Here is a 14,241-nt window from a genome sequence, read left to right on the forward strand (position 1 = left end):
CATCCATTGTCTCGCAGGTGTTTGGTGGTGATTGATAATTCCTGCCTGCGTCTGTCACTGCTCCTCTATGGAGACAGAGAGCTGCGTGCCTGTGTGAACTTTATATAAAATACATGATGAATGTGGCGCCGGGGATGAAAGACAATGTGGTTCTGATGTCATCTACAAAGGCAAACATGATAAATGTTCTGGAATGTGCGGGCTCTTGGATGGAGCTGTTACAGTAGCAAGCGGTGATGGTGATGAAATTGCAGTGTGCGCGTGCGTGTGTGTGTGCGTGTGTACTTATACGTGTCTGTTTGTATGTGTGTGGGCCTGTGCGTGTGTGTGTGTGTGTCTTGCGTGTCTGTGCGTGCGCGTGTGTGAACACTGTTATTCACACGGCGGCAGCCAAATAAATGTCAATGTAAAAAGGGAATTAAAGATTTTCATTTCCCAGAGGCAGCGCTCGCTAATAAACTTGATCTCCCATTTTGTTTGCAATTTGTCCTCCTGTCAGGATTTGATCATTTGCCAGCCTCTGCACGTCACGTTAAACCATTTTATAGTGATTAAGGATGGCTAGGATGCTTCCCCCTGTGGTATAATTCGCCAAAAAGAGATGTCAATTTGTTATTGTTATCTTTCTTTCTCTCTCTCTCTCTCTCTCTTTCTCTTTTTTTCTTTTCTTCATTTGGGTATTCAACCAGGCTTTCATCACCTCCCAGCTTTAAACATGCCTATCAGCGCTCACTGAGAGGGAGGGAGGGAGGGAGGGAGGGAGGGAGGGAGGTGGGGGGAACGTAGTCCTTTATTTAGCAGCCCCTGACACGGCTGAACTACACAGCGCTTTTGCTTATACACCCATTAAAGCACTAATTAAGATCATTGTGCCCTGGACCTCGGCGCTGAGGAGATCTAATAAAGCATCGTTCAGCAGGAGGCTGCTGCTCTAATCGCTGATAAGGACCAGATAAAGCCCGGGTCTGCCAGGCTGCTCTCCAGCCGGTCTAGGGCTCTCAGGGGGACCGGCCCACCAGGCTGCTGCAGCAGCAGCAGCTCGCTAACTCTCTGGGAGAAATACGTCTTATGAGTTAATGAAGGACTAAGTCTTATGAGTTAATAAAGGACTAAGTCTTATGAGTTAATAAAGGACTAAGTCTTATGAGTTAATAAAGGACTAAGTCGTATGAGTTAATAAAGGACTAAGTCCTTATATGTTAATAAAAGTCTTATATGTTAATAAAGGACTAAGTCTTATGAGTTAATAAAGGACTAAGTCTTATGAGTTAATAAAGGACTAAGTCCTTATATGTTAATAAAAGTCTTATGAGTTAATAAAGGACTAAGTCTTATGTGTTAATAAAGGACTAAGTCCTTATATGTTAATAAAGGTCTTATGAGTTAATAAAGAACTAAGTCTTATGTGTTAGTCCTTTATTAAGTCTTATATGTTAATAAAGGACTAAGTCTTATGTGTTAATAAAGGACTACGTCTTATATGTTAATAAAGGACGTGTTAACCAGCTCAGTGGCCTTGCGGTTAGAGTCCCACCCTGAGATTGGGAGGTTGTGAGTTCGATCCCCGGCAGAGTAATACCAGAGACTATAAAAATGGTACCTGATGCCTCCCTGCTTGGCACTCAGCATTAAGGGGTTGGATTGGGGGTAAGACCCCGCGACATACCAGCGTCATGTCCAGGGGGTGTACTTGTACATCAAGCCGCCTCACGCTACGGAAACAGGAGATAGGCCCCTGCGGCCTAAGGGCCATTAGGCTCGAGAACCGTCGCTTCTCAAGGCTACTTACCTACTTATGTGTTAATAAAGGACTCAGTCTTATGTGTTAATCAATCAAGTTGAGTCCCATTCCCAAGTCAAAGCAGAACTGGACAGAAGCATACATGTATGTATGGATGGATGTAATATATGTATGTGTGTATATATGGATGGATGGATGTAATGTATGTATGTGTGTATATACTGTATGTATGGATGGATGTAATGTATGTATGTGTGTATATATGGATGGATGGATGTAATGTATGTATGTGTGTATATATGGATGTATGGATGGATGTAATATATGTATGTGTGTATATATGGATGTATGTATGTGTGTATATATGGATGTTATGTATGGATGGATGTAATGTATGTATGTGTGTATATATGGATGGATGGATGGATGTAATGTATGTATGTGTGTATATATGGATGTAATGTATGGATGGATGGATGTAATGTATGGATGCATGTAATGTGTGGATGGAATGTATGGATTGAATGAATTAATGGATGTGTGTGTGTACAGTATGTATGTATTTATGTAGTGTGTACAGTATGTATGACATTTGTGGTTATATGTACTACTGTACATGTTCAAATCCACTATCGTCACCACATTCCTGAAATCGGAATACTTAATTTGACATTGAAATACAGCCCTGATCAAACAGGCACACATTAGGCCTATGTGATTAACGGGTCAAATAGTGAGTGGTAAAATACCCTTCATCTTAAGTACGTTTAACAGCACCCTACACACACACAGAACAGTATAGTACAGTAGTTTACAGTTATCTGATGACTCCATGATTATCACCATGGTGCCATGGGTCGTATAGCGTTACATACAATAAGACTCACAGGATCAAATCGATAGCCCGTCGGAAAAGGAACCAGTTTGTATTTCATATCCCTGCAGAAAGAGAAGGAATCAATTAGCGGCTTACTCCCGGAGAAGAATGACCTCTACTATTTTACTTGGCAACCCTTATCAGAGTGTTTTCCTTCATCTTTCACGAGGGATGTTAGTTGTTTATCTTTTCTGCCTGTGGTTACAATAATTACAGTCATATGTTTTTTCTTTTTTTCTTTTTTCTTTAACTCAATTGTGTATAAAGATGCCGGGTACGATAAGGAAAACAGATTGAATGTCGACTTGTGCTGCTAACCTGACATGTTTGCCAAGAAAGTGGTAATGTTGTTTCCCCTCTCTCTCTCTCTCTCTCTCTCTCCCTCCCCCCGAGACAGTTTGGCTGACATGCAACGTAACCGTTCCAAAAAAACAGTATCATGATTGGGCACGTGTCTCTCCGTCAGTCAGTCAGAGAGACGTTGTATTTAAACTGCCGACGGTTCAGTGCGCACCTTACAGCAGAGTACTCATTTGTCATTTCAGATGTATGACATGCCCCCCAATTTACTATGATACGTGTAATAATTGTTGAATCCGCCTTGCATATTGAAATAGTTCTATATGTCAGTGCTGGCATACATCATTGTGCTAACCTGCTGGTGGCAGTCATTTATTCAGCCTCACCACGGGATGTAATAAGAAAGAATTAGGTGAAGCATGTAATGGTTTTTTAAAGCAAAACAAAGCTCAATGTGCTCATTATCTAGTCATATCCACGACAGACTCATTTGAAATGCTTTTCTCATAGCCGAGTGTTTTCATCAGCCAATGCCAATGGTGTGAATGCGCATTGTTCTGCAAAATAGTCATTAACAAAGCACTTAATTGGTACAAATTTCAAAGAGAGTTGCTCGTTGAAAAGATTCTTTCAGCTGATCATTAGCATTCGAGGATTGTTAATGAGGGGAGTTTTATGAAGATCAAATTAACTAAAGCGCACAATTGCGAATTGCTTACCGAGGATGCGTTTCATTCTTAAACGAATCCCTGTTTCTTTTCAGTGCTGCAGGTTAACTGTTTGAAACGCCCACACACCTCTAAAGGCCACCTCTGCACCCGGCTACCTTGTTGATTCAATACAAAAACTTCTACCATTATTACTCTGTTATTCTAGCGCCATAAGAGCCTTTTTAAATCAACCACGGTGGAGCTTTAATGACTGGCGAAAAAAAAAGGAGAGATTGACCCTGCCCTCATTACAGTGAAATGTGAAATGCTTACAGTGGAGTGATGTTTTCAGACGTGCTACAAGCCAATAACAACAGAGACACAGAGGGTTTTGGCAGCAGAGGGTTTATTACCGTTTCCATGACAGACCTTTTCGCCAATGAGCTCTTTGTGTTTCCCAGTGCCAAGGGTTCGGTGGGCTGTAACCGGAGCACACTTGTCAGTCAAAGTTTCATAATATAATTCTTACCTCCTAAAGAAGTTATGTGAACTTTCCTACTCCCTCCTGTCCGGGGACATGTCTCCGTGTTGGCCCTGTCAGTCGGAGGAGGAAGAGGAGGAAGGGAGTGTCCTGTTGTGGTTTGATGGTTCTATAGTAGAGCTGTAGTCATCGGCAGAGGTACTTTCCTGTAAATGGCTTACTGTGAAACGAATGGGAAATGACATGTAACCTAAGAAAAACAACGTCATAAAGATCGGCCTAGGCGAAGAACATGTTCATATCTTTGTTCAGTCAAGATTGAGAGTTTATGATGTGATTCATGGACAAACCGCTGCATCTATAGGCCAGTACCTCTAAATGGTTGGGTGAACCACACTTTACATCAAGTTGCCCACATATCTGTCTAATAACCTCTCTCTTCCTCTTGTAACAACACTATTAACGTTCTGTTACATGGTACATACAGAATTATTGCACAAGTAATAATAAGAATATATATCATTCAGATGACGCTTTTATCCAAAAGCGACTTATATTGCAGTCAGAGCAGACATTTTTCAGTATATATGGTCCCAGCAGGGAATCGAACCAACAACCTTTGTTAGCGCCGTTCTCTACCGACTGAGCCACAGAGGATCACAATGTGAGGGTATAGGGGGCAGCTAAATGTAAAGTGTGACCCATGATTGTGGTCTCCTCTTATCAATGCCCAGATGGATGGTTGGATCCTTAGGGGGCATATCCTTGTTAGTACAGTTGATATGATTGCGATTACAAAGTTCATGCAGTTTAATTAACCTCATCAGTCGCTATCTGCTTATGTCTCGCTGTGTCTCAGATGTGCGGCTCCTCCTCCACCGCCCACAGTGGAAACCTTTAGTGAGAAAATAACCTTTTGTTTTCACCGGTGTAAACATATTTACCTTGGCTATTCCGTTTCATATCCTGGGGGCTGTTGAACAGCAGCAAGCTTGTTTGGAATCTGGCTCAATAAGTACGCCAGTTGGTATTATTATGAGGTTTCTGTCTTTCGGCAAGCTACTGCGTGGAACACCTGGCCTTTTTAGTGGAGTCTTGTGTTGGTTTGTCTAATTAAACCCCTCTTAAAATAAACAGTTTACCAATTAATAATTTCAATCTTTCAACTGTTAAATAATTGACAAACTATGATTTATTATAAGCGCAATTTACATGTAGGATGTGTGGTTAATCATTTCAAGAGGGAGGAGGGTTCACTAGCTTCATTTGCAACATCAATTAAGCAAAGTCGTTATGCCCCTAATTAGCTGATCCTAAAAGGATCTCGGTCTATTGTAATATATTATCAAAGTGACAATCAGCTGCTTCCCTGAAAGGGAGGGAAACGCTGTCTCAAAATCAGCCATATGTGCAATTGTTGGGCTCATCAATATGCCTGGTCATTGTGCCACACATACGGCTACATTCATCACACCGTTTTACAACCTAACAGACAGATACAGTACACCAGTCTCTGTGTGAACGATCGTTGTTGACAAGGTTTTTTTTTTCTGTGTTGCTGCTGCGTTCACACGGTGGATCGGCTTCATTCATGGGAATGGCATCAGCTGTCCTGGGAGACAATACGCTCCATTCAGTTGAAGTGCTTTAGACAAACAGGCCTCAAGTCTTCTCTGCTTATTACACTGGACTCTTGAGGACGTAGGGAAGTTCACTCAAATTGATGAGGCTGGGTGTCTCCTCTTGCAATGAGACAATTAATCAGTGAAAGCCTGTTGTTCCCATTAGCGGGGGGGTAGGGGGGGGGGGGGGGGCGGCGGCTCTTTACAAGACTCATTTTGTTGTTAGTTTTCTTTCTTGTCTCCCTAAACTCCCAGGCCCCCCCCCCAATAAGAAGTCTGTCAGACTCTTCGTGTTCCTTTCATCTTCATGTCAGTCTTTTGTCTCCCACACCTTTTTGAAGGTTCACGTCAGCACCGGGGTCCGTGTTTGAAGACCCTGTGTGTGTGGTTCAGATTGTACTGACATAAGTTGCTGATTTAATGTCATTCTACACCTCAAGACCAGACTGTGTCATCTGGTCGATTTCTCTTTCTTTCTTTTTTTTTCTTCCTTTTTCCTCCCTCCCCTGTAACTTCTTTTCACTTGAAGTTTCTTTTGAAGTACATGTGCTACTGATAATTGAAGCAATATATTCCTCAGAAGATAATGTGTAGCTCCCCTTTAATGGATTCAATTTTCGAAAAGATTGTGTGTGCGTGTTATTTAAATGAAACCAAGCAACTATTCTTTCATGGTTTAAGAACCCTTATCCATCTTGAGATGATATTCGACTGAACTTGTGTAGAGTAATACACCTCTAATCTCTACAGTATGCATCCCATACAGGCCGGGCAGCACATACTGTAGACACATGCCTGGATTGCCTTAATTTGCCCTCTGGGATCATTAAAGTACCTATCTATCTATCTGTCTGTCTGTCTGTCGGGTCTGTCTGTCTGTCTGCCTGTCTATCTATCTATCTATCTATCTGTCTGTCTGTCTGTCGGGTCTGTCTGTCTGCCTGTCTATCTATCTATCTGTCTGTCTGTCTGTCTGTCTGTCTGTCTGTCTGGTCTGTCTGCCTGTCTATCTATCTATCTATCTGTCTGTCTGTCGGGTCTGTCTGTCTGTCTGTCTGCCTGTCTGTCTATCTATCTATCTATCTATCTACTCTATCTTTCACCTGTACAGTAGAAATCATTGTGATCTGAGACACATTGGGCCGGTTTCACAGACAAGGTTTAAGCCTAGTCCAGGATTAAATCCCACCTGCGATGGAAGATCTCCATTGAGGATGCTTTTTTAGTCTGGGATTAGTCTTAATCTGCGTCCATGAAACCAGCTCAGTGTGTTGTTGGATGCACTGTAGGTCTCTCCCATTCAGTTCGTGTTAAAAACATGTTGCCTACTAACGCTTCCTTGACCAGCTCTTATTCCTCTGTGTCCCCCCCCCTCCCTCTCTGCTGCATGGGCCTCCAGGTGAGAAGGTGACCATGTTCCCCGTCCTGGACATCGACCAGGGGGACATCGTGGACACTAACGGAGCGGGAGACGCCTTCGTGGGAGGTACAGTGCTGTCATCCTCCGGCCCTGATTGGGCCACTTACCCTCCACCACAGCATGACTTTCCATGTCGAATCTAATTAACCCTGTTTGATGTGGCCCCCAATGTGACACAATACCTCCAGATATTTCGATGGAAGTGACATTTTCACCCTGCTGTTTTAGTCTCTGTGAAATGGTCATGTTCAGGTTTGTTTTATACCTAATGGTAATAAATGTAATCCGTGATAGGGGTTGCCCCTTATTACCAATATACCAGTATCACACATTTATCTGATTACATTACTCATATCTATAAATCAAATCAATCAGACTTTATTTATATAGTGCAAAATTGCAATTCACAGTGCTTAACAATATAATAAAAATACAACAATACAATAAAGATAAACTGTAATATAAGGCAATGAGTAGTATGGAAATTAAGAGACATGGTAGAGACCAGTGTAGCATAACATATATTATATATGATTAGATAGATAGATTAGATAGATAGACACTTTATTGATCCCTGAAGGGAAATTAACACATTACCGCAGCTCCCACCACAAACAACAACAACAACAAAATAAACAATAAACGACAATTGAATAATAGAATAAAATAAAATAAATACAATAAATAGACATCTGAAACATTATATACAGTAACAACAGTCCAGAATGATTGAACATTACCCCCCCATTACTAATATCTATGACATTGGGACCCCGTCTAAATGGACCTTTGATCTTCCCAGGGTTCCTGTCTGAGCTGGTGCAGGAGAGGCCGTTGGAGGAGTGCATCCGGGCCGGCCACTACGCAGCCAACGTGATCATCAGGAGGGCAGGATGCACTTTCCCCGACAAGCCCGACTTCCATTGATGAACCCGACAATATTTATCTAAAGCACTGTGCATTTCCATGTTTTTTTTCCCGAAAATACCTGCATTTAAGATGGTGTGTGTGCCTCAAAGTTGCGTAACGTTTGTACAACTACAATAATTTCATGGATAACAGGTTGTTGTTGTTGTTGTTATTGTTGTTGTTGTTAAAACATTTGCTTTTGGGAAGTCATTGTATTGTTGTGAGAATGTCGACCAGTGAATCAATTGCTTAAGTACAGTAGCTGACTTTTTAAACGACACTCCATTAACTGTCTGTGCCAGGATCACTGCACGTCATTTAACTCACTCCACTGTTTTAACAGGCATTCATTAGAGAATTACTTTCAAGAGGTGTCTAATAATTGATAACTCTTGTAATAATTGATAACTCTTCAATTGTAGAGTTTGATTATGTTTTCTGATCTGTTTTTTTGTTTTTTTTTGCCAAATCCAAATTTGAGATCTGTGCACTTCAAAGTTTCCTGCGAATCCCCCACTCACGTCAATGCATGGTTTACAGGGAATCCCCCTCTCACGTCAAAGCATGGTTTACAGGGAATCCAGGTTCTGGCATGGATCACAAGTTAGGATTCGGCTGAATTAATAAATGTCTCTCCATGTTTGTCACAAATCACGATACATTCGATTGTTCCTGATAACACAAACTTTCAACATGGGCTTGGGTGGTCCAAGACTTTGTAAATGTTTCTTAACTTCAAGCAACGTCCTCAATGGCCACACAATGTCATATCATTTTGACTAGAAAGTTAACAAATGCATATAAAGATGTTTGACTGTTACAGTACCTCATAGAGTCTGTATTTCTTTTCTCCACGTATTTCTTCCTAATAATATGTGTTTATGAAAGGTAGTGGGTGCTAGCAACAAGGTGCTAATGTTCTGTGTCATGTTCTGTTAGACTCTAGAGAGAGTTCAACACCATCAGGTTCAAGTTCAAGTTTATTTGTCATTACATGATATACAAGTATACAATGGAACAAAATGCTTAAGGCTTAAAGCAGCAACAACATCAATTAACATGAACAATACAGTGTAATAAGTATAAAATTGAAACACAAATACAAGCCATTAAAAATAGTAACAGTAAACAACAGAGCATGGCGCTGACAATGCTTAGTTTGGGGGTTCGATTCCCACTGGGACCATATATACTGAAACACGTATGCACTCACTGCAATCGAAGTCGCTTTGGATAAAAGCGTCAGCTAAATGGCATATATAACTATATATAAAGTAAAGTGTATAGTGCAAGATTTGCAGTGTCAGTGCAATGTCATCATTATCAGAAGGAGGATCTGGGCTGGAGTCCCGGACGGTGCTGCTCAGTCCTCTCAGCCAGCCAGCCAGTCAGTCAGTCAGCCAGCCAGTCAGTCAGCCAGCCAGCCAGTCAGTCAGTGAGCCAGTTAATCAGTCAGCCAGCCACCCAGCCAGTCAGTCAAGTCAGTTAGTCAGCCAGCCAGCCAGCCAGCCAGTCAGTCAGTCAATCAGTCAGTCCATCAGCCGTCAACCAGCCAGTCAGTCCGTCAGTTTATCAGCCAGTCAGTCAGTCAGCCAGTCAGTCAGTAAATCAGCCAGCAAGCTAGTCAGTCAGTCAGTGGGGTTTTAACTGGATGCTCGGAGTTCCTGGATCTCAATTCCTTCAGCTGCAGGAGGTGGTTTTTCTATGGTGATGGGATTAGTGGTTGCTCTTCATGGCAACCATTAGAGGGACCCGAAAATTAGGCTGATCCTTCTTACCCAGCTGTGCCGTTACTGGGCGTTGGAGACGAGGATCAGAGGGAGAGGCCCTGCCCCCCACCCCCCACCGCCCTACATGGGGTGACCAAAGTGTTGGTTGGTGGCCTTGAAAAACAGGTTCTGAGTACCCCCCACTCCTACCCTGCCTGACTGCAACAAAGGTGTAGTGAACTATATTTCATTATCATTACTTTGATAGCAGTACTTCACATAACACAACCTGTTTGCATATCATCTTTTTTTTTATCTTGATTTTTGAGCTTCATTAAAATTGAAGAGGGTTCCATTTTCACACCTCTTAAGCGAGGGCTCTGATTCCATTAATGAGGCTGCGTTTTTGTGTTTATGCTAATCGGGGGCATCTAGGTGAAAACATGTTCCAGCCAACATTTTATTAACAACTTTGAGACACTTCTTTTTTCATCCGTATTTTTTTTTTTTAAGGTTTCACACAGATGCGCTTTGAAAAGACCGCATTTCTGATTGGGCAAGATCACACTCTGTGGCAGCTGGTTCATTTGCTTCTCAAGATGACAGATGGCAAAACACAAACACAAAGATGGAGCCATGGTTAAGTAATGAGAATGCTTACCATGATAAGGAAACTATTAAACACAGCTTTCCGTCTATGTTCACCTTAATTCTTGTTCCAGAAATGTTTAAAAGAGTTAGAAATTCGACAGTAGTTCAGCAATTTTGTAATGTGCCTGGCAAGGTCTCCCTTTCTTTTTTACCCACTTTGAGTGGGCCGTGCCAACTTGTTCATTTCCCTTAGCTTGATGGCATATATTATAGACATAGATAGATATCATAGGTTAGATAGAGAGCTTCTGAATGACCATATGGCGCTGGCAAATTTGGAGCTCATGCAGTTATATTGTCAAAGAAATAACGCACTCACACACACACACACACACACGCGTGCACACACACACACAGGCGTGCACAGCACTGCACACACACACACAGGCGTGCACACACACACACAGGCGTGCACACACACACACTCGCATACACTCACACACACGCACACACACACACGCACACACACACTCGCATACACTCACACACACACGCACAGACACCCGCTCACACACACACACATACACACACACATACATACACACACACGCGCACACACACACACACATACACACGCACACACACACACACACACACACACACACACTCGCATACACTCACACACATGCACAGACACACACCCACACACACACACACATACATACACACACACACAGAACGTGTCTATGTGGTATATGCCCTCACATGGGGTCACAAACCAGCCTCTCTGCTTTGAAAGCGGGCAGAGGGAGTGACTGGGGATCCAGCCAGTGTTTTGCCCCGCAGATGGGCAGCAGTGCTTCTCTGAGCACCAGTGTGGCAGTTGGCAGGGATTGAGTGGTGGTGGGGGGATGGGCAGACGGTGATGGCACATGCTCCAATTCAAATTATCCCTGGACCCAGGCAGCAGTGGGGGAACCTGCTGGGGCCCAGGGTGACATTCATTATATCTAGACACAGGCGTGTTTGGTCAGCGCCTCTCTTGACATGAATACCCCAGCCACATCTAATCAGAACAGCATTTCCCTTCTCCTCTGTCAATCTGGGTTATAATGCCCTTTGAAATGACCATTGTTTCGTGTCAGACCACAACAAACATTCTCACATGTATCTGCTGTTTGTCTTGCATTGTGACGTAATAAAACCCATTCTGATTCTGATTCATTAACAATCTGTGTTATGTTGTGTCAGTGTAGTCGGATATCATGTTGTTTTTCCTAGCCACTCAGGTTGAATTTAATTATTCTTATTATTCTATGTAATGTTGTCAACAACATTGACTGCATGACTAACTAGAGGCTAATATAAACTAATTATAGTTTCCTTTCCTAGTGTTTATTACTGACACATTTACACCACACAATAATTATTTCTCTCCACAGTGTTGAGTCTTGTTACTTCTATGTGCCTGTGACACAGAATGGGATGTAACCACGTGTCCTCCTCAGATTACACATGTATTACTGCTTGTAAAATGAGAATGCTGTTACATAAATGCATAATGCTAGGTGTGACGTAATGCATCAAGAGAATAGGTAGCTCAGGCATCTTGTGGTCGTTGCTTCCGGCGATTAATATGTAACACACTGTTGATTTGACATGGCCCATTAAATACCTGATAATTGCAGTCTTGTAGGCTGCCTATGATAAAGTTAGCATCTCCAGACATAGATTCAGTGCATATTTCAAAAATTATTGTTTATTGTTATTATTATTATTATTAATAACTAACGATTTTTCAAATCAATTTAAAAATCAAGGATTTGTGATGATGTGTTCATTCATTCGGTCATTATGTTTCCAAGAGGACCCACACATGCAGCTGGTAGCATTATCCCACGCTGCTCAGAAACATATGGTGTTTATAAATGGCCCCATATCAATATCTAGGAAGTTATTATCCTTTGAGATTAATGCCAATTTCAACGTGTGCATGTGTCAGGCGCTCGCGGAACACTGTGTGGCTGAATATAGACATCAAGTCAAGATCCGTGGCAAAAAAATTGACTAATAAATACGCGCCTTCCCCTGTGCTCATTTTAATGGGTAAAGTGAAATTGACATAAAATGTTTTTCTATGATCATTGCAGGAGCGCACACAGGGGCGACGGTCCTCCGCCAGACTGAAGTAGGGATGTCTACAGTGGAAGGGAAGGGGGAGGGTACCACTTTGTCACAGCCTGCTATGTAGATTAACCTTTCAATTAGTTGTTATCAGGTCCTCTCTGTCTCAGAGCAAGCCTAGCGTTCGTTTAGAGATTAAATACCAGGAGGAAAAAAAATACCCCAATGGATATACCGTTGTGTATTTATACATCATCGTTTCAATCATCGTGGTAATGAAGAGGAGAGTATCCGGGGGGAAAAACTTGAGGTAACTACCAGCAAATATTTACGGTAGCCTTATTGCCTTTTTTTCCACACTGGTTACATTTCATCCTTGCATGAAACTTGCGTAATTTGTTTTTGCTCTCCTCGCCCGGCGGCGCCACATTTTGTAAACGATGTAAATTCAAGGAGGGCTGTTAGTATCTCTGACAAATAATCACACACACACACAAAAAAAACGAAGCAACTGAGAAATGGCTCAAGAAACTGTAGCGATCCATAATGAAGGAACAGAGAAGATGTGGGACTCTCCGGTTACTCTGCTTACTCCGATTACTTCAGATTGCATTTGGAATTTTCCACATGTGTTGATTTTTCTCATCGGAAATGTTCCACGGAGATAATAATAAGTATTGTAATGCTCTCCGACATGGGAGAATGTGATCGCCTCGCCTGGCATGTAGGCTGGCGTATGTGGAGAAATGCTCGCTTGATGGAGAGGAGACCCTGAAGGATTATTTATAGTGCCCTACTTATTATTCTGTAGTTTTATAACGTCGGTACATTGATGAGTTGGTGAAACAGTTAATTCTCGAGGTGCAGCTGTAACTGTAAGCCTTAATCAGCCTTAGAGAGTGGAAACATAAGAGAACAACCACACCAGTTTGGAAGAAGGGAGAGTGTCGGGTAGCTTTCACACCATTGGCACAGTTACATCACCTTAAGATATGTTACAAACTTGCTGCTTTAAATCAGTGACCCGAGTCTTTCTTGCCACTTTCTGCAAATAAATGATGGATTTAACAAACAACCAATTAAAGTCTAAAAATGATCCAAATCACTTTCAAGTGTAACCAATTGTTTCAAGGAGGAGTCGTACTAAAGGTGGGCTGGTACTTGACACTAAAGAGTAAACCATTAATTTTGCAACTACATTTAAATGATTTATAGAAATGAGTCTATCATCTAATTGGTATATAAAATGGCTATTAAATCGTTCTCAATCATGTGCTGACTCTTCAGTCCTTCAACAGTGAGTGTTGTAGGTAAATAGATATATAAATATATATATAATTGCAATCCATCACATCTCCAAGGCACCTTAAGAGGCGGGTCAACTGAGTGTAGTGACAGATCATGCAGCCAACGCAGTCCCTTTTTTAAAGTGAGCTCATATATAATGATTGACATGTGCTTTATCAAACCAGAAATCGGATCTAGTCTTTACAGCCAATATTAAAGTTGCTAGGGAGGGCACATTAGTGTAGGTAAGGTTTAATGAGACTCCATTGGATTGTAATCAGCGTCATGTCGGATTCATGTTAAACTACAACATTGTAACAAAATGGCGACTGTTTAGGTCACATCAGTAACGCAGGCAGCAGGGTTATTTATCCACAGCTCGACTGACAAGTCAAGGTTTGTTACTTATCATATCTTCGCTCACTCGGGATTCGTGTTAGTTTGTAACATTGTATCGCCGTCATACATTTGCGGTGACCATCCCTCGGCAGCTGTCAAAAAGTGCAACAATATTAATTGACGGGTTCGCA

At 41.9% G+C, this 14,241-nt stretch overlaps 1 protein-coding gene across 1 annotated transcript in view; it reads left to right on the forward strand.

The window, feature by feature from the left end:
* adkb (adenosine kinase b) overlaps positions 1-8,018 on the forward strand; it is a gene marked incomplete at both ends in the record, with an annotated part of 64,518 nt that extends 56,500 nt beyond the window's left edge. The window contains 2 exons of the mRNA XM_080542490.1: positions 7,071-7,157; positions 7,894-8,018. Of these exons, the coding sequence (XP_080398616.1) occupies positions 7,071-7,157; positions 7,894-8,018 (212 nt within the window). The remainder of the gene's footprint in view (positions 1-7,070; positions 7,158-7,893) is intronic.
* Positions 8,019-14,241: the final 6,223 nt, after the last annotated feature.

This window comes from Nansenia antarctica (assembly GCF_963989245.1).
Source record: "Nansenia antarctica genome assembly, chromosome: 11".
NCBI lineage: Eukaryota > Metazoa > Chordata > Actinopteri > Argentiniformes > Microstomatidae > Nansenia > Nansenia antarctica.